This window comes from Rousettus aegyptiacus, unplaced genomic scaffold, assembly GCF_014176215.1.
Source record: "Rousettus aegyptiacus isolate mRouAeg1 unplaced genomic scaffold, mRouAeg1.p scaffold_m13_p_1, whole genome shotgun sequence".
NCBI lineage: Eukaryota > Metazoa > Chordata > Mammalia > Chiroptera > Pteropodidae > Rousettus > Rousettus aegyptiacus.
The window spans coordinates 58,290,154-58,316,537 of NW_023416284.1; the positions used below are offsets into that span (position 1 = coordinate 58,290,154).

Sequence of the window (26,384 nt, forward strand, 5' to 3'; positions counted from 1 at the left end):
CAAGTTAGTATTTTCATTTCCTACAGATAAATACCCAGAAATGAAATTGCTGGATCACATGATAGTTCTATGTTTAATTTTTTTTGAGGAACCTCCCCACTGCTTTCCATAGTGGCTGCACCAACATACATCCCTTCCAACAGTGCACACGGATTCCCTTTTCTCCATATCCTCACCAACACTTCTTATTTTTTGTCCATTTTTATAAATATTTTCTCCCATGTGGTAGGTTGCTTTTTCATTTTGTTGACTATTTTCTTTGCTGTGCAGAAGCATTTTAGTTTGATATAATCCCACTTGCCTATTTTTGCTTTTGTTGCTTTTGCTTCTAGAGTCAGATCTAAAAAATCATTGCCAAGATTGACATCGAGGAGCTTATTACTTATGTTTTCTTCTAGGAGTTTTATAGTTTCAGGTCTTATATTCGTATCTTTGATCCATTTAGAGTTAATATTTGTGTATGGTATAATGTAATAGTTCAGTTTCATTCTTTTGCATATGAGTGTCTAGTTTTCCCAACACCATTTATTGAACACAACACCCTATACGGGTTAATACTAACTTTTGAAATAAACTTCTCTGAGTACTGTTAACTATGTTCACTATTAAGCTAAATATTAAATTAAAGAAGTTATCATTTTTGCCCATGGGAATCAGAGGATTAGGAGGTGAATGGTAGCAATAAAATATTAAAGTCAAGTTAGAAATCATTGGTATTGCTAGAATTTCAAAATTCTGACTTCAATGTAGAATTATCAGAGAGTTTTCATATAACAATAATAACTGGCTACCATTACTTACGTCATTTTACAAATTCAACAATGTTTACATGTACAGAAATCTACATATAAATCAGGTCTCCATCTGTAAGGGAAGCAGTCACATCTAAGGTTGAATAAATAACCTCACAGGGTATTTGATTATTTGCCTAGAAGCCTTGCCTGACTCCTTAGGGAAAGAGGAAAAGGAAAATGGTAGAAGTAATTGTGTGTCTGATCACTGGTGTTAGCTTTCATTCATTTACTCCTACTCCTGTCCTTTTGTGATATCACATAAATAATCAGCAGTGTTTTGATGTATGTTTTTCGAAAGCAATAAGGGGGTTACACCTAGCTTTCTAGGTAGTTCCTGAGTATGCTCTGCTCATGGTACCCCTCTCATCTGTTCCATCTGCCTATCCCAGACTCCACAACCACACTGCTCTACTCTACTGGAAGGCAGTGAGTGATGGTTCCTGGGATGCTATTCTTTTTAGAGAACAGCAGTCTTGGACAGGGAGTGATCATGACAGGAAGATACCTCTACACTAAAAACATGGGAAAATAAAGTAAAACTCCTAAGAAATTCATAGTGGCTAAGTACCAAATACCTCTTAAGAAATAGCTTGTTAGGAAGGAAGGAGGGAAAGATGGAGGGAGCAAGGGAGGGAAGTAATAAGTAGGAAGGAGAAAGGAAGGGAGGAGGAAGAAAGGAGAGGAGAGAGGGGAGAGGAGAGGAGAGGAGAAGAGAGGAAGGGAGAAGAGGGGAGGAGAAGTAAACTGAGCCACTAATTCAAACCTGAAAAATTACCTTCCTAATCAGAATTTGGTGTAGCCCTTCTGCAGATCTGTTTGGTGGGATAAGTTAGGGTGCTATATGGTTTTTTAAATACAGATAATACGGTAAAGCTAAAATTCATTCCTTAATATTTTATGGCTGTCTGTTCATTCTTATGTATAGTATATTAGTCATCTTTGACTGCCATAACAAAATACTGTGGACTAGGAGACTTAAACAACAGAAATTTATTTCTCACAGTTCTAGAGACTGAGAACTCCAAGATCAAGATGCTGGCTGATTCAGCTCCTGGAAAGAGCTGTCTTCCTGGCTTGCAGATGGCCACCTTCTCACCACGTCCTCACATGGACTTTCCTCAGTACATGCACATGGCTCTTACAAGGCCACCAGTCCTATTGGATTAGGACCCTACCTTATACCCTCATTTAACCTTAACTTCTTTATCTCCTGAAAGCCTGTCTCTAAATGCAATCACATTGAGGTGTGGGGCTTCAACATAGGAATTTTTTGAGGGGGACACAATTCGGTCTTATTATTATATGGTCTTATGGTAAATGTTTGACTATTCCCTTAGATTAAATGATACCTTCGGTTAAGAATTGAGTGTATTTATTGTTTTGATTTATACCAGTATGTCCATTGCAAATAACTGCCTTAAAGAAGTGTACATTTCAAAAGAATAAAATATGTACAACTTTAGTCAGCTAAGCATATTATATTTTAAGCATGAAGACAGCAGAAGCTTCATTCAAAGCCAGCAGAATTCACCAACATGCATCGCATATTTTTAATACAGTAGCAGCCCTGAAAAACTGCTGTTTTCTACATAGTTTCTGGTGTACTACTGATATTCTTGCTGAAGTAAAACCGATTTTGTCTAAGCAATGAAGCCACTCCTGAGTCCTCTAGAATAACACCACGTGCTGTGGCCCAGAGCAAGGAGGAAAGTTCTTCAGGCACTCTTTACGCAGTTGCCTTTAGTATTAATGATTGGGATATGAAATGTTCATATGTTTGTGTTTAGCAGGAATGTGATAGTGAGTAAAAAACAAATTCATTGAGTTCTCTAGAGAGGAGTGTGCTTATTTACACAAGTTTAGAATTCTTTATTTACGCTACAGAGTTAAGAACAGGGCATGAAAGAGGCAGTTATAGGATCCTTTGTTTTCAGAAAGTTGGTACCCAGCAGAGACATCCCAGGACAGAGTGCCATGCGATTTCAGGGGAAAGCCGTCAGCCCAAGGGAAGATACCTGTTGTAGCAGGAGAAGCCCCGTCTGTCCCTGGCACCTGCTCCTGGTGTTGCTGCCGATTCAAGGCTCCAGAGCCTTTCCTCCCAGCACAGCCTGCGTCACACTGCCGTGATGACTTTCACTTCTGTGCCCTCTTTCCTCCATCTATCTATGTCGCCTGTTCCTTAACCACTTTCCGGAATAAGGCATGGAACACATAACCCTCATCACACAGCTGATTGAGATTTTCCTCTTTGCTAGACTATGAATTTCTAAGGATCGTCGGATACCTGGCCCATAGTAGGCAGGTTAAAATTAATTAATGAGTGGAACAAAAGATCGATTGGGGGTATTAGGAAGGAGACATTGAAGCAATATTTTTTAAAAACAACTGAGATTCTAATTGCTGAAACTTGAACAAAGAGGGCTTTGAGCGGCATAACCAAAGCTATGGCCTTGGAAAAGTCCGGGATTTTGCTTAGTCGGGTTTCAGTACATACCTGGAATGGGAATAAGCCTGCAAAAGTATGTTTGAATCAAATCCTTGAATGCCAAGCTAAAGAATTTGGAACATACAGAGGCTTGAAGAATTATTTGCCTTTTCAGTGCTTTCATTGTTTGGGTGTACTGCAGCTAAATGAAGTCAACTTTTATTTATCCAAATATTAAAAAATAAAAAATGTCCTGTCAAGAAACTTCAAATCATTCTTTCTCTTTTTGGATCTGCCTTTCATCCAGACTCTTGCTTGTTAGGATGAAGGCAGAGTGAGAAAGGAATGGAGATAAAACTAAAACTTATTTGGTTGCTTCCTTCTTAGAGGCATCAGAGGCAAAGAGATCAATATTAATGTATTGTGATCAGATTTATATTGCTTTTAGCCAAAGTCTGTTTTAAGATACAGGCAAAGAGGATAATTTAATTTCAAAAGTAAGTTATAAAGATCAAGGCAATACAAAGTTAGAGTGCATTTTTGAGTAGAAACTGAAGTAACATTGAGAATTAGCTTTATAAGAATAATGTGGTAAATATATCACCATTATATATTAACCAGTGTCTAAAGTAACTTTTGCTCTGAACTTTAAAGCAGAAATGCAATTAATGAGTATAATGGGATTTTGAATCACATATGGATTGTATTTATCCAGAGTTCTCTTTTGGTCTGACCAACCCTCAGAATCTATGATATCATAAGTACCATAAAATATACACATGATAGATTCAGAGAGTTTCAACTATTTTCCACATGCCTTCACTAATATATAAAGAGAAAATGGAGAGTATTGCTGCCAGCACTTAAAATTATAATGTGCCAACATGAAAACACTCATTATAAGGTCCCAATCTGCACATATCTGCCAAATTTGTTATTTATTACATTTCTCTTCCCATGATAGTATCTCTCTAGCTCTCTTTAAAAGTGAGGTGATTGTTTAATTAAGGGATAATCATTTCCCAGGGTGAATTATTCACGCATAATATAAGTTTTATCAATATATGATATACCTTATAGTATGCTCAGGGACTAAAAGGTGACTAGGTTAAATGGAATCATCCATTTGCTTAAATGAGGGCTTGTAGACAAATTACGCCCTCTTCTTTCTAATTTTTTGTAATAAGGTAAAGTGCATACATATTTTTTAAAGGTTCCATGCCTGGAAAAATATTTATGAATTTATCATCTTTACACATTGTATTCTAAGAAACGTTTTGCTGTGATGATAGTGAATGATAAATATTAAATGATAATGAAACTTTCATATCACCATCTCATTTTATCAGTGCAAAATTATCAGCCGCAATGGGATCCACCATCTGCGAAGTGTTCTAAACAGCACCATTTAAATTCCTTCTGGATTTTGACATGCACGAGTTATACAAGAATGGTCCATTGAGAGGGGAACAAAGTGTCTCAATTTGGCCACAAATAAAGGTCCTTGAGGAGACTTACGGCTTTCCCAGTGGGGAAAGGTGAGACTTAGATCCATCCTCTGAAATGTCTTATAATTTTACCCGGCCTTGGCACTCTGGTCTCCCCAGCCTCTGCCATCATGTTGCTGTGGATCATCTCCAGTTTTCTCTTTAAAACTGTTTTTGAAACCACTGGACGGACCCGGCAAAATTATTCATCGTGCTTTAACATAAACAACCTAGACTGACAATATGTGCCTGCATTTATCTGCCTCTGCAAACCATCCCCTCCTAGGGCCTAATTTTGTGTATGTTTGGAGCAAAAGACACTTTTCAGAATTATTGTTGAAAATCTTCAAATGTCCTAGTCAGGGCCCAGAATTGGCTGGGCCCTCCAGTGCATGCATCCTCAATAGTTCTCGTTCACCCTTCAATTCTTGTACAACGTAGAGTTCGCCGTTTACATGTTTGCTTCCCCTCCCCAGATTGCCAGCTTCTGGGCAGGGCCTATGCATTCCTATCCTTGTAACCCTGCATCTAGCACAGTACTGAGAAGCAGTAGGTTTTATATCCGTACCAGTGAGTAAGTAGAGTGGAGAAAGAATAGATTTGGAGGCAAGCATATGTGAATCCAATCCTGGCTTTATCTGTGATGTGATTTTGGATGAGGGTCTTATCCTTTCTGAGCCTTAGTTTTCTAAAAACAGGTTACACTAGACAGTTAAGAAGTAGCTGGGAAGCTGATAATAAGTAATGTGTGAAAAGTGTACTATAGATTCTAAATTCTCTCTGGTTGTTAGTCCATTAACACAACATATTTTTGCTGTGATTGTCTGCAATCATCAGACCTGTGCTAGGTGCTGGAGAGCAGAAGAGATGAAAATAGACAGGTTTCTCCTCTCAGGATATGAGTAGTCTAACATTATGATTTTTCTTCTAAGTTATTTTTTGAGGGGTGAGAGGGCCATCAGGCTTAAACTTGGGTGGATCGCCGATTACATGCATTGATTAGTTTCTAACCCCTTGCTTCTTCTGTGTGGGTCCCCTCACCCTTATAGTGTGCCCTGTTATAAGAGTGCATCCCGTTCTCCATTGCTCCTGTTTTCCATGGTACATTGCCAGTAGTTTTGCCAAGTTCATATTCCCTGCTACATTGCTAGACCTCAAGAAAAGTTCAGAATTGTGGAAGTGGTGATGTCATATCCCAGCAGAATAAGATTCAGGAAAGCTTTCCATTCTAAAATTACAATGTAGCATACTTTGTTATTACAATTAGACAACTATTCTTTATGAGGAAAGGCATCTAATTGAAGCCATCCGCAGGGAGAGTAAATTCAGATTTTTTCTGGGGCACTTAAAAGTGAATCCTCTGGGACTCTGTGCTCACTGCTAGAAGTGAGTAGATTATAAAATTTAAAAGATTTGTTAAAACAACAAACTCCTGTCCGAACATTCTTCAAGCCCACCTTAGGGAAAAGAGGAAGGAAAATGTTACCTTAAAGAGAGTCCCCAGAGTCAGCCCATGTTGCTTATGTTAATGGGATAGTAGAAAATCCCAGCACGTAAATAATTTTTTAAAAACCCATTTAACTTTGATGTTAAAACACATAGTTAATGTTTGAAAATGGGAATAAAACAGTCTTTCCCTGTGTATATTGCCTGTTAAATGATACGAAGGAATGTGTGTGTGCACATGTGTGAGCGTGCATGTCTACAAGTGTGTATGTACATGGGCATGTAGTGTTTACAAGTGCACAGCCTTTAAGCCCAAAAGGGAAAACACTTCTAACTAGGAAGTGTTCTCTTTAAATGTTTTTAAATTAAGTTCTGTGTTGATAAATCATTGGTCACGTGTGCCATTGTTAAGTGACCCCCTTTTCTTTAGCAAATACAAGGGTTTTTTTGGTGGTGGTTTCTTTCTTTCTTTTTTTTTTTTAAATCAAATATTTAAGTTCCTACCGTGGCTGGGAGTGAGGCAGAGGTCCAGCCAGACCCTTGATTCTTGAGTGCTTAAAGACTTCCAGGAATCCCAAAAAGTCCGGGCAGTTTTATTTTCATTAATGGTAATGTGAAACTTTTGAACTTTCATTAAATGCTGACCCTCCCCAAGTTTAGTTCTAAGCTCAATGTTCTTCTCATCTTTTCCCAAGGATTCTAAATGCTTTTGTCACCTAAATGTGTGCCTCTAGCCCACTCATCGGCTTAGAACTCCAGACTTATGTCCCACATTAAACCTCTACTTAGACATAGAGCATACCTCAAATTCAGTGTGTCCAGTTAACGCTGGGGGTGCCATCTCAGTGAATTAAGCACCTTTCGTCCAGTTCCATGACACTTCCATTTGCTTCATTCTCAGTGTCTAGTCCACCACTAAGTCACGCTGGTTTTAGTGGTTCAATATCTCTTAAACCCTCACACTTATCTCCTTTTCCATGGCCTCAGCTCTAGTCTTGGTCACCATGATCTCCTGCTTGGATGACTCCAGTGGACCTCTCACTGCCACCCCTTCTTGCCCTCTGGCACCTCTCCAGAACTGTTTTCAAAATGTAAATCTGATCAGGTCGCTCTTTACCTAGGACCATTTAACAAGTCCCCATTGCTTATAGACACAAATCTAGAATCCTTAGTGTGGCCACCAAGACCTGCATGGCTCCCTTGGCAGTATATATTCCTGTCAAAGACCCTGGAATAATCTTCTGACTTCTTCATCTGGTTAATTTCTGGCTGCTTTCTAGACCTTACCTCAAAAGAAACTTCCATGGGAAAGTCCTGTAGGCCCTTAAATTGCCACAGTACAGTGTGCTTGTCCTTCGTAGCACTTAGTGCAATGTGCGGCTGTACATTTTGTTGTATGATTACTCATCAGTGCCTTCCCCACGCAGGACTTTGGGTCCACAAGAGCAAGCATCGTGTCTGTTTGCTCACCAGTGTGTTCCTCGTCGGAGAGTAAGCAGGAGCTTCTTCCTGAAGGATCTTCTAAGCCAAGTGACACTGCTTGGAATTTACCTTAAAGGCAATGGGAAATTTGTAGGATTTTAAGTGGAGAACAGTGTGATCAGAGGTTCACTCTGGAAGAATTGCCTTGGTTGAGGTCTAGAGAAATCTAGATGAATGCACGTGAAGCAGAAGCGAGGCAGAGTCACAGTTAACTGCAGGTCCCTGCTTTTCTTTCTCTATTTCTACTTCTCTTGCACCTCCTTTCTAAGTGCAGTGATGCAAGTCACCTACCCACTGACTCTTGAGGACAAATGCTTGATCATCATCTAGTCATTTGAATATTGATTGAGTTCCTAACTAGACGCTTGACACTAGGGATAATAAATTGAGAAACGGTCCAGGTCCAAATGTGTATCTCTAGCCCACATCTCCCGCTGTGGTATGACAGACTGTCCACCACAGCAGAGAGTATGATCCAGCACAGAAAGTGCTACAATGGGAGTCTGAGCGGAGTTATTGAATGCACAGGGGGTTATAACTAACACAGTTCCCTGGTAGAGCAAGAAAATGCCTCACAGAGCAGGAGGCATTTGAACTAAGATTAACTAGGTAGGAATGGCGGATTTTGTCAGGTAGAAACGAATGAGGGGGTCACTGTGTGTGAAACAACATGTGCGAAGGCTCAGAGCTAGAAAAGGGCATGGCATCCTGGGGAAAGGCTTCAGCCCTACAGTTTCAGAACTGCGGAGAGGGTGTGTGGGGATGGGGATGAGGAAGGTGGTGGGAGATGGAAAAAGACGGTTACATTGGGGCTATTTCGGAAAGGGCCTGGCGTTGTTAACCCAGGAGTATGAATATCATGCTGAATATCATACTGTGGGCCACCAGAAATCACTGGACCCCTCTTAAAATCTCTGGATTAAAAAAAGAGTATATGAAGAAATACTTTATATTAAAGGTCTGATGGCTTATTAGGAAAGCAGTGACTGAGCCACTAAGCGAAATGATCATCTGAACCTAAGAAACACAAGAATGATTATGGCCCCGAGGGAGGTGTACCAGGATCTGGGCCTCTGAGAGAAGAGCTGGCCGGGCCCCGCCCCTAGGAGACTGAGTAGTGATCCTGGCCACACACTCTCTGACGACTGTCTGGATTTGTGTTTTGCAGTTCCATGGAGAATGGGAGACCACCCGATCCTGCAGACTGGGCTGTGATGGATGTCGTCAATTATTTCCGAACAGCAGGATTTGAGGAGCAAGCTAGTGCTTTTCAGGAACAGGTACCTCAGTCTAGAGAAACACATGATGAACACAATTACCTCCCTTCGCTGCAGTGGGCAGAGGGAGTGAGGAGGAAGAGGACTGGAGAGCAGTGAGTGATCAGTGAGGCTCTCTGCATGTCCTCTTCATCAAGTTCTGATCATACCAGACCCTGAGAAACTGAGGAGAGTGGAGAAGGGAGAAGGAAGGTGACAAACTAATGGTTCCTTCCAGCAAGAGAAAAACCCAGGCCCTGAGTCACAGCTGCAGAAAGGAGGGCTAAAGCCCATTTACGTCTGCGAGACGGAACAGCTGTACCTTCACCCCAGACACACTAGAAAGCAGGAACAGAAAGGAATGAAAAAGGAGGGACAGATCTGACAATAAGAGACATGCAGCACCATCTGCTACTTACCTTGGCACCAACTGAGCTTAATAACCCCCTCCAGTTTGCTTTCCTGGTACATAGTAAAGTATTGTGGAAAGAACACAGAATTTAGTCAAATCTTGGTTCTAACTCTGTGTGACCCAAACAAGTTACTATTATCTCTCTGAGTCTTGGTTCCACATCTATAACAGGAGACTATCAGTGCCTCACTTGATAGGGTGGTGTTGTGAGGACACAAGGACAGTGAATGTACAGCGCCTAGGATAGGTCCTGGCCCAATGCTGATGCCTCAAAATGTTAATTCCCTTCCCTCAGATCCAGGGTTGGTGCTGGAAAGAAGTAGAGAGAGGAGTAGGCCGTCCCTCCCCATTGTCTGGGTGATTCCTGACTCTGTTTTTTAAGCTTTGTAGGGATGATACTTAAGAGATTTTTGACCATGAGGAAGCAAATTGGGGCAGCACGTCATGATCCACACCAAAATAGCTCTGTAGGGAAACAGTTTCTATGTCCCTATCAATGAAAGCTTCAGCTTTTTAAGCATTAAACTTATTTTTCTAATACTGTAATATAATTGAGAGACTTATAAACTGAATTGTGTTTGGCTGCTTCTTCCATCTCCCTTTAACTGTTTCTTATTCTCTCAAGCTGGCTTTGGATCAGTGAACTTTTCTACTATCTTATATGCTAACTTTGGATTTCCTCCAGTATTTTCTTCAAACCTGATCCCTATACTTATATATATATATATTTTGTTAACTTGGAACATTTGCCAAAATAGCAGCTTAAGTCACTTCACACCCACCAGAATAGCTAAAATTAGAAAGATTGACAAACCCAAATGTTGGTGAGGATGTGAACGAACAACACTCTTCTACACTGTTGGTAGAAGTGTAAAATAAACACTCGTACATTTACCCCATGATCCAGCAATTTCACTCCTGAGTATTTATTCAAGGGAAATTAAAACATATGTCCACGAAAGATTCGTACGAAATTGTTCTTATTAGCTTTATTCATAATAGTCCAAAACTGGAAGCCTAAATGTCCACCTATATGAGAAAGAATACGCAAACTGGAGTAGTCATACAATGGAACGCTACTCGGTAATACAAAGGAACAAACTACTGACATGTGTAACAGTTTAGATGAGTCTCAAAACATTATGCTGAATGAGAGACGCCTTACATAAAAGACTTTATACTGAATGACTCCCGTCTCAGTCTTTTTGGGCTGCTAAACAAAAATACCACAAGTTGGGTGGCTTATAAACAACAAACATTTGTTTCTCACAGTTCTGAATGCTGAGAATTCTGAGATGAAGTCGGCTGCAGATGTGGTGGCTGGGTCATGCTCACTTCCTAGACAGCCGTCTAATTGCTGTGTTCTCATGTGGTGGAAGGGGCGAAAGAGCTCTCTGGGGCTTTTTTTTATAAGGACACTAATCCCATTGATAAAGACTCATCCTTCATGACCTAATTACCTCTCAGAGGTTCCACCCATTAATATCATTACCAATACCCCTTGAAAATTAAGTTTCAACATAGGAATTTGAGGGAGACACAAACCTTTAGACCATAGCAGTTCCATTTAGATAAAGGTTGAAAACAGGAAAATCCATCAGTGGTAGCAAAGAATCAGAACTGTGGTTGCCCCTGGATAGATGGTGGTGGAGAATGACTGGCAAGGGGCATGAGGGGACTTTCTGGGTGATGATAGTATTCTGTGTCTTGATAAGGGTTTGGATTACAGGTATATGCATTGGTAACTGTGCACAAATATATGCAAACGATTTAGATTCATGCATTACATAGCCTCTCAATTTTACCTCAAAAGGAAAAGAATTTTAAAAATATTAACAATGATATGCAAACTGAAGTATTTAGAGGAAAAGTGTACTAATGTATACAACTTACTTTGAAATGCATCAAAATATGGATTGAAAATTGGATAGAGGCATGAGTAGATTGGTAGATGTATGATCAAGTATAGAACATGTTAATTGTCGAATCTAGGAGATAGGAAAAAAATATTCTTGTAACTTTTCTTTATGTTTGAAAAATTTTATAATAAAATCATGGGAGAAAATAGCTCAGGTTGAAAAGTGCAAGGCCAATCAGCTGGAGCACATTTTATTTTAGTTTTCAATGGTATAATGTCCACTTGTGGCATTGCAGTTGAAAAACTCGCCTCTAAAATTGTATTTAAATAATATTGTGAAAAGTTAACCAAAAAAAAAAAAAAAAAGTGTCTTAGCTAAAAGGTCTCTTGACCAGGTGACCAGCTGCCCAAACGTGTTTTTCAGATTGAGCTTTTGCTCTGACTTCTCTGAGACAACTGTCCCATATTGGAGTAGAGGTTGTTCTTTGGGCCTTCCGGACTCTGTGCCAGGACCTCAGAAATGGAACTGGGCAGCTCTTAGCTTGGTCTAGGAGCAGGCTATTTCTTCCGGGATGACATTACTCTGGCACCAGGGACACTGGAAGGCAAAAAAGAATAAACTCTCCCAAAGCATTTCATTCAGAAGTCTTTCTAGGGGAGAAAAGAGCATCATCTTGCTACTCTGTTAAGCATGCTGACTCAGGAGGCTGAGAAGAGAATTTCCAGGGGACTGGAGTTTTGCGAGCATGGACCAAAAGCTTAAGTTTTTTCATTCTCATGGAAAGGCGTTCAGGTGGGGGAAAGAGACTACCTTGAATTATTCTCTGGAAGTAGTCCAACCTTCCTCCTACTGTGAACTTCTCATCATCTTTCCTCTGCTCATTAAAGGAGGTAGGAGGTGAGGAGGGAACCACTAGCCAGGCTCAGGCTGACAAGCAGGTGCTGTGATTTTCATGAGGACTTGAGGGTTGTGATCCTCTACCATATTAACCTGCCTCTTCCATCATCATGCTTCAGAGACCTTCAGTGTTTCGCCTCCAGGGATCTTCCTCTCAGTGAACCTCAAGCAGACAGCAGCCACTCATTAAGTTCCTCCCAGATGGGCAAACTGCAGGCCACCTCCCATCGCAAACACATGACCCTCTCAGGCATGTCTTCTAGGTCACAACAGCCACATCTTTAAATCTTTGCAGGGAAGGCTTTGTCCTGCCATTAGATGTAAGTGAGGCAGGGATAGAAAGCATCCCCTAATCCACCTTAGAAAAGGGCAGATCCAGAAAAAATAGCACAGTTGCCAATGATGTTTCATGAAGTATAGTCTCATGGCTGACTCTTATGGTCTGAATGTTTGTGTCCCCCACAAAATGTGTAGGTCAAAACCCTAACTCCCAAAGAGGTGGTATAAGGAGGTTGGACTTTAGGGAGATAAGTAGATTTAGATGATGTCATGAGGGTAGAACCCTTGTGATGAGAATTAGTGCCCTGAAAAGAAGAGACCAGAGGACTTGTTCTTTCTCTCTCTATCACGTGAGGATACAGCAAGGTGGAAGCTACCTGTAAGCCAAGAAGAGGGTTCTCACTGAGAACCCATCCTTGTTGCCACTGTGATCTTGGACTACCAGCCTCCAGAACTGTAAGGAATACTTTTCTATTGTTGAAGCCACTCAATCTTTAGTATCTTATTATAGTGGCATGAGCTGACTAGGACACTGACATTGATGTCAGACCCTCAGATGGGCTGACTTTAAGGAGAGCACCTGTCTTCATGGCATGTTCTCCTAGCACATAAGTGGATATTATGTTGCTTTAGCAACCAGACTTAGATGTGTCTCTTAGAAAAAGTTGGCCATTGAATGACATTTGTCCAAAGGTGTTCCATGTTTCTGTGGTGTGGAGAGGCAGCTGGATTAAGCTGGCGATCTTTGCTTAACACTGCCACGTGACAATTACCTCCATTAAATTTCCCTCTGATGCAGTTACCCCCATCAAGTTTTCTTCTTCTGGAAAACCTCTTTTGAGTCTTCTGTGTGAGCCGCAACTACAAGCCAAAAGAACTCTCGAAAGAGAAGGCCTGGGCCCCTGCATAGCCCCTGCCCACTCCCCTACTAATGACCCGCTGTCAATAGTGTGTGTATGTGTTGGTTTGTATTACCGTTCTGGCAAGTCTCCTTCTATGACCAGTGATGCTTTCCCTTGGGTTGGCATGTGGTTTGTATCATCAAGGGAGCTGGGCCTACTGGCCTCATTAACATTCTGCTCTAGAGGGTTCACTGGCCCATAAGAGAAGGAGGCAGTGGGAGCCCTTCCTAGAGAAGACAATGATTCCAGCTCTGTCAGCATTATATCTCTTTCCCACAGACAGCGTGGTGGGTGTCTGTTTTCCCAAGTGTCTTCTAGCAGACAGACCTCATAGGTTGTAGTGAAGGGCATAAGTGAAAGTCATGACTCCTGGTTTCTTTTCTCCTGATTGATTCATAGTTATTGGATGATCCTGGCAAGTTTACCTTTCTAGGACTCAAATTTCTATTTAGTGAATATTGAGTTAAACAAGCAGAATATTGCTCAAGCTCCTATATTAAGAGTCAGGTGTTATTTTAGAACTTGCCCTCATGAAGTATGCTTTCAATGCACAGCATAGGGCCCAAAAACACTTGAGATGATATATATACACAGTTGAATTTTTGTGGCTAGATGATAAAAAATTGGCACTTGCCCATGGATATAGGTTGCCTGGTTTTCAAGAGTCAAAGATACTTTAGAAATTTTACTTTCCTAAGAGCTTTAGTTTGAGAGAGAACCTTTTGACCAACTTCAATTCAAAAGCATTGCCAGCTTCCTAACTCGGAACATTAAGCATCAGGTTTACTTTGTCAGACTCTACAGGTAAATGAGCACCATTCTCTGATGTAAAGCCATCTCTATTGACAGTGCTTTTAGTGGCCAGTTAAGGCATTCTGGCAGTCCAGTACAGAAACTTCACCACTCAATCTGGAGCCAAACTGCAAGTCACAAAGACAGTTCTGCCCATTGTATAGTCACTTCATTTCTATCTTTATCTGTCTGATTCATTTATTCAGAATATATAGGAAGAAGAGGGAAGATAGAGATCCGCCATTCAATAATGCCATATAATTCATATTGTTAAGATTCCTCAAACTTAAAAGTGGGTGATATCATTGATTCTTTTTTTAGTAGAGTATATGTCACTGATATAATTTTTTCTTAGAGTATCATGACAAGATAATATGCAATTCGTGGTGACAAATTAACTTTATCTATCTCCTCACTTTCCTCAATCCACCCGAATAACAACAATATTTTACTCTGAAATGCCCAATTGGTTGTTTAAGCCGTTAATTTGAAAGGGTAAGATTGGCATTTCTTTTCAGATGGCTTTTTGCTAACTTTTGTTATGTTTCTAAGGCCACTGACTTAATACATATAAGTGAAATTTCTTATTGCTACAAATTACCAAGTAACACTAACCACTTCAAATGGAATAATTAAGTAGGGAGGCCATCAAAGCAACCCTGAGCATGTGTCCATCATGGCCAGGCAGATTTCAGCTGTAGTGATTTTAGAAGGATATTTTTAACGAGACCCAGGAAAAATCCAGGTTTGCAGGGAGTCCAAAGCTTATGCGATTCTAAGAGGCCACCTTGGGAAAAAATTTACAAAATTAGGAATACAAAATTGCTAAGGCTAAACATAAGCGTCATTGGCTCTATAGTAAATCCAGCTCTGAATTAGACCAGCTAAAACCCCAGAAATTGGAAATAACTTTTATTACTTTATCAGCATTTTATAGTACCAAGTACTGAAAATATTCAAGGTGCTTTTACACCTGATATTTCTGAAAACCTTAAAGTATTTTATAGCGTAATGAACAGATGAAATGGCAACTCAAACTGCTGATGTGTCCTGTCAGCCCATAAAAGGATTAGAAAGAGTTAAAAAGCAAACAGGTAATGCGAACAATAAGAACATAGCCAGGAGAATTGAAAACAAAACAGAGAAAGAATCTTTTGAATTTTTGATTAAAATGGAGTAGGTTTCCATAAACCAAAAATCCCAAATGGTTTAAATCATTCATTTGAACTGAGAACAATTACGAGACATTATAAGATAGGCGTGTGGTGCTTCTTTGGCTTTTTCATTTATTCAGTTGTTTCCATTGTTGTTATAGATTTTTCTAACACATTAAAATAAGTACAAGACTATTAAAGTAAAATAATGCTCATTATTACAAGTTTTTGTTTTTTTGTTTTTTTGTTTTTTTACTTTAATAAAGCCTTTGAAATCATTACAGGTATGAGAACCATTTGAAAGAAGCGCAGAGGATTCCAGGCAGAGGGAGAATCAAATACTAAGGCATAGGGACCTGAAATAATATGATTTATCTTGAGAATAACAGGTACTTTGGAGTAAGAGGTATGGTCCAGGGAATGCCAAGGGATTTGACTGAAAGGTAAACAGGGCTCCAGGTAATAGTCTGGTTTGCCTGACAGAAGAGGACTTTACCTGGCAGGTAGTAAGAAACCACTGGAGCATAGTAAGTGAGGAGTGCCATGATGGGATTTGTGTTTTTGAAAGATCAGTCTTAGTGGCGATGTGGAGTGTGGCTTGGAGGACAGGGAAACCAAAGGCAAGAAAATGGCTGTAATAGTTTATTGGGGATGGAAAGTAAGAGAGAGTTTGAAAAGTCTGGGAAGACAGTCGAAAGAATTTAGTAGATTGTTAACAATGGAGACTGAAGCTTTGCCCCATCCTGGTTCTCTGCTGTAACTCCTGGCTGAGCTCACTGCTCACAGGCGGGAGAGGGTAGCAGCCTGGCTGACTGCCAAGCTTCCAGGTTGGGTGATTATTATGTAGTGCCATTAACCAGGATGTCTGTGGGAGGCAAGTTTTAAAAAGTATGTAATGAGCATAGTTTGGGGCATATTAAATTTGAGGGCCTGTAGAACATGTAAATGCGTATGTCTATTAGACAACTCAGGGGACAAGTGAGGCCTAGAAACAGAGATATGAGAGCTATCAGCAGTCATAGAAGAGAATAAAAATGAGAGAGACATTGAGAAAGGGAAGAGAAAAAGGCCAAGGCCAGCACCTTGGGAAACACTGAGGTTTTAATTGTTAGGAGAAGAAAGACAACTAGCAAAAGCAACTGAGAAAGAACACTCAGGGAAGTGGAGAGAGAACCAGTAACGAAAGGTTGTATGGAAACCAATGAAGGGGAGAGTTTTGAAGAAAAAGAAATAATTAATGATGTCAAATGCTTCAAAAAGGGGAAGCCCAGTGGCATCTGTGCATAATGGTGGAGTTTCAGTGGAGTTGGGCAAAGGAGTTTGGATGACTGTTTGGGATGTGGAAGACCCTTTTTTCTAAGTTGAGGAGTGAGTGAGGGGCAGGCAAGGGAAGGGAGAACCAGTAGTGGAGGGTCATGTAGATATAAGGACTCTCCTCATAAGAGAGGAGACACTCAAACTTATTTACATGCAGGAAAGTAGTCAACAGTATTGGACAGGTTAAAATTGAATGAAATTGAGGACAGTTAAATGAAGCAAACTCCCTGAGGATAAGGAAAGAGATGAGATCAAAAGAGTATGGAGGGTCCAGGATGTGGAGAAATTAAAACCCTCATGCATTGCACGTGGCAGTACGAAATGGTGTAGCTGCCGTAGATAACACTTCGGCAGTTCTACAAAAAGTTAAACATTGAATTACCATATGACCTAGCAATGCCACACAAAAGAATTGAAAAGAGGGACTCAGACAGATACTTGTACACAAATGTTCATTGCAGCATTATTCACAATAACCAAAAGGAAGAAAAGCCTAAGTTTGCATGAACAAATGACTAGATAAACAAAATGTGGTATGTGCAAACAATGGAATATTATTCAGTCATAAGAACAGATGAAATTCTGATAACATACTACAACATGGAACCTTGAAAACATTACGATAAGTGAAATAAGCCAAATACGGTATGATTTCATTTATAGGAAATACTTAAAATAGACCAATTTGTAGAGACACCAAGTAGATTAGAGGTTATCAAGGGCTAGGAGAAAGGGTTATTGCTTAATGGAGTTTCTGTTTGAGGTAATGAAAGAGTTTGAAAAATAGATGGTGGTGATGATTGCACAACATTGTAAATGTAATTAATGCCACTGAATTATGCACATAAAAATAGTTAAAATGGCCTATTTCATGTTATATGTGTTTTACCTCAATGAAATGTAATGTGAGCCATACTACACATGATTTGGTTTATGATTTGGTTCAGTTTGGTCAATAAAAAATTCAACTATTTTATTTAAAAAAAGAAAAGAATATAAAGGGATTAATTCTAAGCAAGACAGAGATCTCTTCCTCTATCTTTCCTGCCCTTCCACTATACCTCAGTGCTCTAGGGGCATAAATGAGGATGTGTGTAGATACACCTAAGAGTGCCCTTGTCCTCAGGGACATTAGGGAGTTCCTGACAGTCTCAATTAACTTTACTAAACAAGAGGCAAGCTCCTTCGCTTAGAGTGGACAGGATGGATGGAGTTTTAATAAGAAACTAGAGAAGAGCAGTGAAGGTTAAGAATGGCCACCAAAGGGAATGGGAGAGGGAGCTGACCAAGGATAAACAAAAGAACTGTTGAGGTATTCTACTGACCCAGCTGAGATTGGTGCACCGCACAAGTACAGTGTTTCATCTTTATGGTTTCTTGATTTAGTAGATGCTTATTTCTTGTTCATATAAATAGTCCAAGGCAGTCAGTGGGGGTATCTGCCTCACTGTAATTCAAGGACCCAGGCTGATGGAGGCTCTGTCATCTTCATCCAGAAGCTGTCAAGGTCATCTGGGCATTGACATTCAGTTAGTACATGGATAAAGAGCAAGGAGTGCATGATGTAGTTTTTTGGGCCAGGCCTGAAAGAGGTGCATATCCACCTGTTCCCATGTCAAAGGCCAGACATGGACATACCAAATTGCAAGAAAGTCTGGGAAATGTATAGTTGTGTGTCCTGGAAAAAGAGCAACCAGCAGCCTTTGCTATACATGAACTTTAAAGCATTCTTTAAAGCATTTGTTGTTGTGATGCTGCTACTTAGTTTTGTCCTTGAGCCCAGAGATAAATTTCAAAAAGGCTAACTTTAAAAGACGAAATGAAGTGAAGAAACCTTATCTGATCATACATGAAAAGCCTTCACTTCTAATTCTGTTCCTTCTATCTACTTTTCTTTCTTTCTTTTTTTTAAATCTAAGCAGACATCTCTGTAACCCAATTTCCTCATTTGTTGAAGTGAGTTGCATTCTTTCTATATCAGAAATGTGTACAAGGTTTTCTGGGGTTTTGTTTTGTTTTGTTTTGTTTTGTTTTGTTTTGGTGATAGAGTCCCTTTATCACCCACGTTGGCCCAGCGGCAAATATTAAATAACACAGGGAGATTCCTATTTAGCCAATGAAGGCAAAAATGAGCCCGATTTAAGTACAAGACTTATTTTGCTTCTGACTGTTAGTTTAATAAATGAGGTAACGACTTCTTTTTGAGTCACACAAATATTTTCTCTCTGTTAACAAGCTGGTCAGTGTTGCTCTTTGAAATTAGGTGAACTCTCCCCAACATGTATATTATCCACCCCAAATTTTCCACCAATAGGAATGCAAGGCAAGCACAGCATCAGCTGAGAGTCATTGGCTGATAATGTTGAGTCACAGTTACTCCACACACAATGAGCTACAGAGGGCAGGGAGGGGTAGGACACTGTAGAGGACAGCTACACTAAAGAGGAATTTCTTCCCCAGAACAGAATTTGTCCCAAGAACCATGTAATCAGATTCAAAGGATCTTAGTGTAGACTTGAGTAGTTTACCATCTTCCTTTCCAAAGTTAAACGGAAATCCTTCAGACAATAAGCTCTGTGCCTTGGTGGGGAAAGATCCTTTAAAGAAACATGGTGAATTACTACAAAATACTAGGAGTGCCTCAAAATGCTTCTTCCTCTGATATTAAGAAGGCTTACCACCGGTTAGCTCTTCAGGTACACCCAGACAAGAACCCAGAAAACAAGGAGGCAGCTGAGGAGAAATTCAGACAAGTAGCCAAGGCCTATGAGGTCTTGTCTGACACTGAGAAACGCAACGACTATGACAAGTCCAGAGGGAATCACATCAAAAGAGAAAACAGAGGAGATGGCAGAGACAAAAACTATTTGAAGGAGGAACTGTGGTTTAAGAGGCCACACTCTGGCTTTCAAAATGTCTTTGAAGATGAAGACCTCTTCTCAGGAGATTGTGTTTCCACTGGCCGTGTAGGTAGGGCCCGGAGATCCCATTCCTCCTTCTTCGATGTGACTCCCATACTGGACACAGGATTTTCCACTTTTGTACCCTTGGGCTCCAGACCACGTCCCTCTTCCTCTGGAACATTTGTGCCCTTCGTAAGCAGTGGAATGGGAAAGTTCAGATTGGTCACCACTTGTAGCCAGATAGTAAATGGCAAGAGAGTTGTTACAAAGAAAGTTCTAGAAAATGTGAGAGGGAAGACTGAAGTAGAAGAAGAAAGCCTACTTCACCAGATTGCTCCAGGTCATTGGTAAGAAAGATATTGCTGCTATATTCTTTCACAGGGAGATTTTCCTGTGAAGCTAGTAAGCGATGCTTGTCAGAGACAGAATTGGAATTTGAGAGTGTGTCGAACCGGAATGGACAGAGGTCAGCTTAGTCCAAACCTCTCATTTTACAGAGGAAGTGAATAATGGGTCAGATGTTATACAAGGAACTAGGAAGCAGCAGAGTTTGCCTTTAGACCCGAGTCTTCTGATTGTAAATTGATCCCTTGTTTCCCCTGCACTATATTTGGAACATCAGAGACCACCACCACAAATATGGCCACCTGAATCAAAGCCCTACTATCATAAACCTCATCTCTCTGACTTTTCTCCCGCCCTGCCTTGCTCTTGTGCCATTGGCTCTTTCTTAAAGGTCTCTTTTTCTCTTTCTATCCTCTTTCTCTTAGGGTCTTCTCTTCCCACCTCATCATCTTTCCACACATTTCCAATGGACCATGTCACAGTTAGGCTCAACTGGGGAAGCTACTTAGGTGTAGATTAATGTTGACAGAGAGAAAGAGTGAAAAGTAAATGGGTTTAGATTTTTTATATACTTTTTTTAAATAGCATTCATTGAGTACTCAGTAGATGTCAGGAATTCTACTTCACGTGTGTTATCTCAGTAATACTTTCAGGAGTGAAATATAGAAGCTATCGCCTGCCTCCTGCCCATTATAAAAATAAGGAAATGAGACTTATAGAGATTAAGTGACTGGCCCCAGGCCCCACCTAATAAGTGATAAAATAGTGTCTCAGTCTAAAACATATGCTTATCTACTGAGCTGTAACATCTATAGACCCTATGCATTTATTTGTAGATCTTAGGGTCTTGCCTTCATTGGGAATCTATACCTGGCACCTCTAAACCCTACTTCCATGCATGAGTACTTGCTGGAACTTTCTAGTATGCAAACATTTTGAATTTTATTACCCAACAGGTACTTGGTTACTCTTAACATGAAGACAGAAAAAAGAAGCAATGTAAAAAGTTTCACTGAAACTAATAAATGATTATCCCTCAACACAGATGTGTAAACAGGATCCAAAGATATGAATTATCTTTTTTTTTTTTTTTTTTGGCTTTAATCATTATCTACATGCAAAGTTATAGGATTTTTTGTTTGTTTAACTGGATCTGATCACCTTCTAACTCCTTCATTTATACTAAATGAATGGGATCCAGAGGAGTGGTTGGTTCCTTGTGGAAAGTTACTTGATGGAGTCTGCAGTAGAACTTCTATTTTCCAATTTCTACTTTCAGGCTCATTCTAGTACACCACGCTGACTGGCAAAATTTGGAATTTTATTTGCATCGCAAACTTTTATAGAAGTTATGTAACCAGCGATTGGCTTTCTTAATTCAAGAAACTTTCCTGTGTTTGCGATTTTTATGAGATAACTGTTTAATGTAGTCTTTGAATTTTTAAAATTTTAATGAAATTTTTTTTAACCTGAACAGGAATAGTCCTGTATCCCTCTGGCAAAGGGTAGCATTCAAGCAGATAGCATGCTTCCAGAAAGGAAGCAGAAGACTGATTTTCTTTCAAAGCCTGTACATTTCCACATCGAGCGCCCCCTAGATGTCAGGCACTGTGCTAGGTGCCTGACATGAATACATCATTTCTAATCCCCCAAATCCTTCAGGGGTTTATTTCCATTTTACAAGAGAGGAGACTAAGGCTCAGGGAAGTTAAATTCCTGACCTAGGGTCATATAATAAGCTGGAGAGACAAGGTTCAGACTGTGGTTTCCTTGACCTGGAAGCTCACATTTCCATTATGCCATATTCTACTCCCATTCTTCTGAGCTACCATAGTAATGGTTTAAGAGGAAAGTTTTGTTATATGAATTCTATTTATTTCAAATACTTTAAACAAGGATTTCTAAACAGCTTTCCTTTACCAACCCTTATCTGAGGTGAAATGCAGTGTGGCTACTGAACAAAGGGAATGTCAAATTGGAGCATGAAACATGATTTTCCATTTTGTGTTAAATAAAAGAAAATTTCAGCATTTTTCACTGATATACTTGGCTTTTGACAGAAATGCTGAGTTGTAGAAGGACTTTTTGCCAGCAAAGACTTTTTAAAAATTCACTGTGAGTTAATCAAGGAGGTTTTCTTGTTGTATAGAAATGAAAGCAGTGTCATCTCTTCCTGATGCCTGTTTAAAATGTGTAGTAAGTTAAGTATGAGCAAACACCAGCAAAGTAAAGATGGTGAGCAGGAAGCTATGCTGCTTTGTAAGCATTCCAAATGAGTCAATATTCTTCTCAGTGCATAAGAGAGCATGAGCTTTGAAGTAATCTATGATTCAGATTCCTGCAACCTCACAATGCTTTTAGAACTGCTACTGTGATTGATATCCGGGTGTCAAAAGCCAACTCTCACACTGCTTGTGGGTTTCACTGGTGAGCCATCTTTGAGAGCACTAGCTGCCTAAATAGAAAAAAAAAAAAAAACTTTAGGATTAAAAGGTCAATTCCTATGCCCTTAATTTCCCACTCTTGCCCTATCAACCAACTGCTTGTTTAATGTGTTACTGTTTTGAACAGTTGTCTCTTACAAATTAACGGGAGACACTTTGTTTTCCAGTAGATGACAAAATGAAGGTTTCCAGCACGCAAACATACCACAGACCAATTAGAAGTATTTCTTGCCCTTATGCTTCGGTTTATGTTAGCTGGTTCACAAGTGAAGTAAGGACCCTTGTCCTGTCAAGGAATAATGACAAGTGATTGTATAACTCATAGCTCAGGAAGCATTTGCAAGAGTGATCTCTCACGGAACCCTGTCAGAAACCCAATATATATCCCCCCAGACCAACTGAGGAGAGAGAAAAGGAGGGAACTTACCCAAGGTCACAAGTGGGTGTTTCTTCAGTCCCCTCGCCTGGTGCTGTTTCTCCAACACACTCAGACATTCAAAGCACATTCTCTATACAATCTGGCAAAGTATATGAGAGAGTGTGGAGGAATGGCCCTCTTGGGGATGGTGTAGGAGGAAGTCACATGTTTATGTAGTTGCAGTTGCACAATGTGTCACCTTGTCTGTCCAACGGTGGGGGAGGTGGGTAGAGAAGTATGTGGTAAAATCATAAACAGATATGTTGAGGCTGGCTGAGTATGTACTGCTGGTCCATCTCTTGAACCCAGGTCCCCTAAAAACAAGCTCAGCTTCTCCCCACAATAAACAATAACAAAAGTAAGATGGCATTCAGCATTCTTCTCAATGCTTATTTTCCAAAAGTTTCAAATCCCTTTCTACAGTCAGTATCTTCATATCTTTTATGAACAGCCCATTTTATTTTACCCTAAAGCTTTGGTAGTCTCCAGGGTAGCTAGAGTGAATGGGATACCTGATTGGGTACCTGAAGGGTAAGGAAAGAGGACTCGGAGAACAGAACAGAAAGTGCATGGGCCCTGCTGCACCCTCACTACCTCATTTCAAAAATCGAGGATCCATTAAGGGAAAGTATGGTAGGGGCCTCAGCATGAGAGATTGATTTTCACATTGAGGCAGGATGATTCTCCTTTGAAAGGGTAGAAAAGAAGATCACAGTGAGTGAGTTGTTTTCCCAATGCCTATTGTTGTGATCGACAAGATTCAGAAAACCTAAGATCTAATCTCCGTTGATTCATCTAGACAACACTTATTTACTTCCAAGTGTCAAGAGAAACAGAAGGGAGTTTATGAAAAGAGCATCTGCTTTGGCTGTAGGCAGATGAGAGTTCAAATCCGGTGCCATTTTTTTCTAACTTTTTGATCTTAGGCAGATTAACTTCTTGCCTTGATTTTCGGTTTGCCTGTAAAATTAACATGATAATCCCTGCCTGTCCTAATTTACAAAGTTGTTCTAGGAATTAAGTACGTAAAATTCTGCATAAACTTGAATACATTTTATAAATGGAAAGTGTCATCATTCCTTTCGGAAGCAACGTCTTAGATTCTTAGGATACATACTCCAAGCTTGCCATCACTTTTTTAAGACGTGACATTTGTGATGTGATTTTGAAAACAAGAACAGCTATGAATTGTATGTAATCCAAAAATAAAAGTAGGACATGGAAAATAAAAATAGAAGATTCCATTTTTTCCATTTTGGCATAAGTGAAAAAGTAATGATTTTAGTTTGGAGACAATCGATATGACTTTTTTCCTTCGAGCTTCCTTTTTTCTCTATTATTCTTGAGCTTTTGGACTTCATGTTGTCTTTATTCTCTGCTTCCATTATAGGAAATTGATGGAAAATCCTTGCTATTGATGACAAGAAATGACGTGTTGACAGGACTTCAGTTAAAATTGGGGCCTGCTCTGAAAATCTACGAGTATCATGTAAAACCTCTGCAGTCAAAGCATTTAAAGAACAACTCTTCATAGTACAGTCGAATTGGGGTCTTAGACCTCAAAAAAATACACGATGATGTAATTTAGTTTCATGTGATGAAACTTTGTAAACAGAATACATACATGTGTATATGTGAAGAATTTCAATCAAATGAAACGCTATCCTATTGGATAGACTAGGCAATCCATCGGCTGACCTGAATTCAGCCAGGAGGAGCAAGGATAACATGTGGACAGAGTGGTTTTCATTGTGGAGTTTGTCAGAGAGAGTGAAAAAAACCAGTCTTTGACATGATTAGACACCCCTCCCCAGAAAGGCTTTGAATTCATAAGGGTTTTCTTCCTTTCTTCATAGATTGCTTTTCCCAAAATCCTTAACAAAGAATTTAATGGAATGATCATCTTTTGGTTACAGACTTGGGGAGGGAGAGAAAAGAGAAAGGGATTGCTGTCTCCCTTGGATTCCTCTGCTCCTTAGAGCTTGTGTTATTTGGATGGTATTGCCAATGCCCTTTTTTATAGAGGGTCCTCCACTTGACCTTATTAAGGTTTCACTAGGATATGCTGCGATGTTTGAAATGAACGTGCATCATGCCCCCTTTAGGAGCAGAACCGTAGCTCTGAAAAGAGAAACGGTGTTGTGTATTGGGGATATCCATCCATATGCAGCTCGCTTTCACAAGGGTAATAGTATTTTCTGCATAGAATTGCTTTTAAATTGGTTCTTTGTTTCTGAAGAAAGCATTTTTTTTCACTTTATGGTTTGTATTTATAATAATTTGTTTCTGAAGAAATTAGCCAAGAGTTACAGATTCAAAAGGCTTGTTACTAGTACAGAATATTTTTATATATATTCCTTCATGATGGTGTGATTATTTTTTTAATTGCTCTGATGCTTCGTTTGATTCCTGGTTTGAGTACTTGTTTTTAAGGACTTGAAGAAGTGGGCTTGCTACATCTCTGTTCAAAGAGACATCTGTCCAATCTCTGTGTGTGTCAATGCCTTGTTGGATTGGTGCTTTGTGGTTGCAATAAAGCATTGCTTCAGTTTATTCCCAGTGTAAGTCTGATCTTTTCTGTTTGGTTGCTTCTGCATCTGGGATTTAGGATTAAGGTTGCTCCTTAAACCACAGAGAGAAAGTTAAACCATTTTTTTTTTTAAAGAAAATTTTAGATATAGGAAACATATAGATCTACATGTGGGTTTATTTTACTTTTGAACTGAATTCTCTATGTATGCTTTAAACCTTCTCTTATCCACATCCTATAGCCAATTTTGGGTGTCTGTTTAGGCAAAAAAAAAATTTTTTTTTTTTTGTTTTTTTTGGCTGTAGGCCAGTGGGAGTCATGATTCGGGGGCAAATTCTGATGAAAGCTGACCTTCTCTCCAGAGAGAAGCTCACATTCCCACATACAAAACTTTGCAGAGGTGATGGACTCCCTGAATTTTCCTCTTCCTTCTCAAGAGTCACTATTTTAGACAGTGTTGCAAATCAGTCCCCTGTGGAGTTCATTTCTACAGAAAGTCTGAAAATGAGAGGGAAAAACATAGGAAACAAAATAGTGAGTGGGGTTCAAAAATGTATTCCAAATTAATTCAATTATGGAGTGTATGGAGTATCTGCAATTTAGGTAATGCTCTTTTGTTTTACACTTTAAGTGGGTAAGTGGGAGAGGAGCTTACAAAAGAGACATTTTCTATCCCCAAATTCTCATGGTCTATCTGAGACAGCAAGTAGAAAACATATAAGAATAAAAGGCAGAATGTAGTTAAGTACCATGAGAAGAGAGAGTGATTAAAGGTGAGAACTGTACCTGCTGGTGATTTAGGTAGAGAAGAGGGGACAGGAGCTAAAGTAGAGGGAAGAACTTGATCAACCTTTCTGAAGGAGTCCCCACAAGTGAAATAGTGATGATGTTTGAGCCATCTACCTCAAAGTGATAATAGGAAGAATGTCCAAGCCCTGCTTCTGTGAGTCACCTGATACCTTCCTTCCATGTGGTTTGGAATAGGTTTTGGATATGAATGATAAAAACTGCCTCCCCTCCTCTTACCCCTACCATGACTGGTAATATCAACAAAACAAAAGCTTGCTTCTCCTCATGTACATCTCCAGGGAAGGGAACCAGGGAGTCCCTGGTATGACTCTCCAAGATGCTAGGGATATCTTTTTGCTTCATCATGCATGATATTCATTCCCAGAATTTCACTACCCAGTATGGCTGCTTCAGCTCTTGCCATTACCACTTTAATTCTAACCAATCAAGAAA

General features: G+C 39.8%; 2 protein-coding genes across 6 annotated transcripts in view; both read left to right on the forward strand.

Annotated features, from left to right (window-relative positions):
• Nucleotides 1-25,165, forward strand: part of SAMD13 (sterile alpha motif domain containing 13) — a 42,350-nt gene extending 17,185 nt beyond the window's left edge. For all 5 annotated transcript variants that reach the window (XM_016146088.2, XM_016146086.2, XM_016146084.2 and 2 more), the window contains 2 exons: nucleotides 8,803-8,914; nucleotides 24,003-25,165. In XM_016146088.2, coding sequence (XP_016001574.1) covers nucleotides 8,803-8,914; nucleotides 24,003-24,146 — 256 coding nt within the window. In that variant the 3' untranslated portion in view covers nucleotides 24,147-25,165. The remainder of the gene's footprint in view (nucleotides 1-8,802; nucleotides 8,915-24,002) is intronic.
• Nucleotides 18,945-20,290, forward strand: LOC118613430 (dnaJ homolog subfamily B member 6-like). The gene has a single exon (XM_036235639.1). The coding sequence runs from the start codon at nucleotides 19,112-19,114 to the stop codon at nucleotides 19,754-19,756; it is 645 nt and encodes a 214-aa protein (XP_036091532.1). The 5' UTR covers nucleotides 18,945-19,111; the 3' UTR covers nucleotides 19,757-20,290.
• Nucleotides 25,166-26,384: the final 1,219 nt, after the last annotated feature.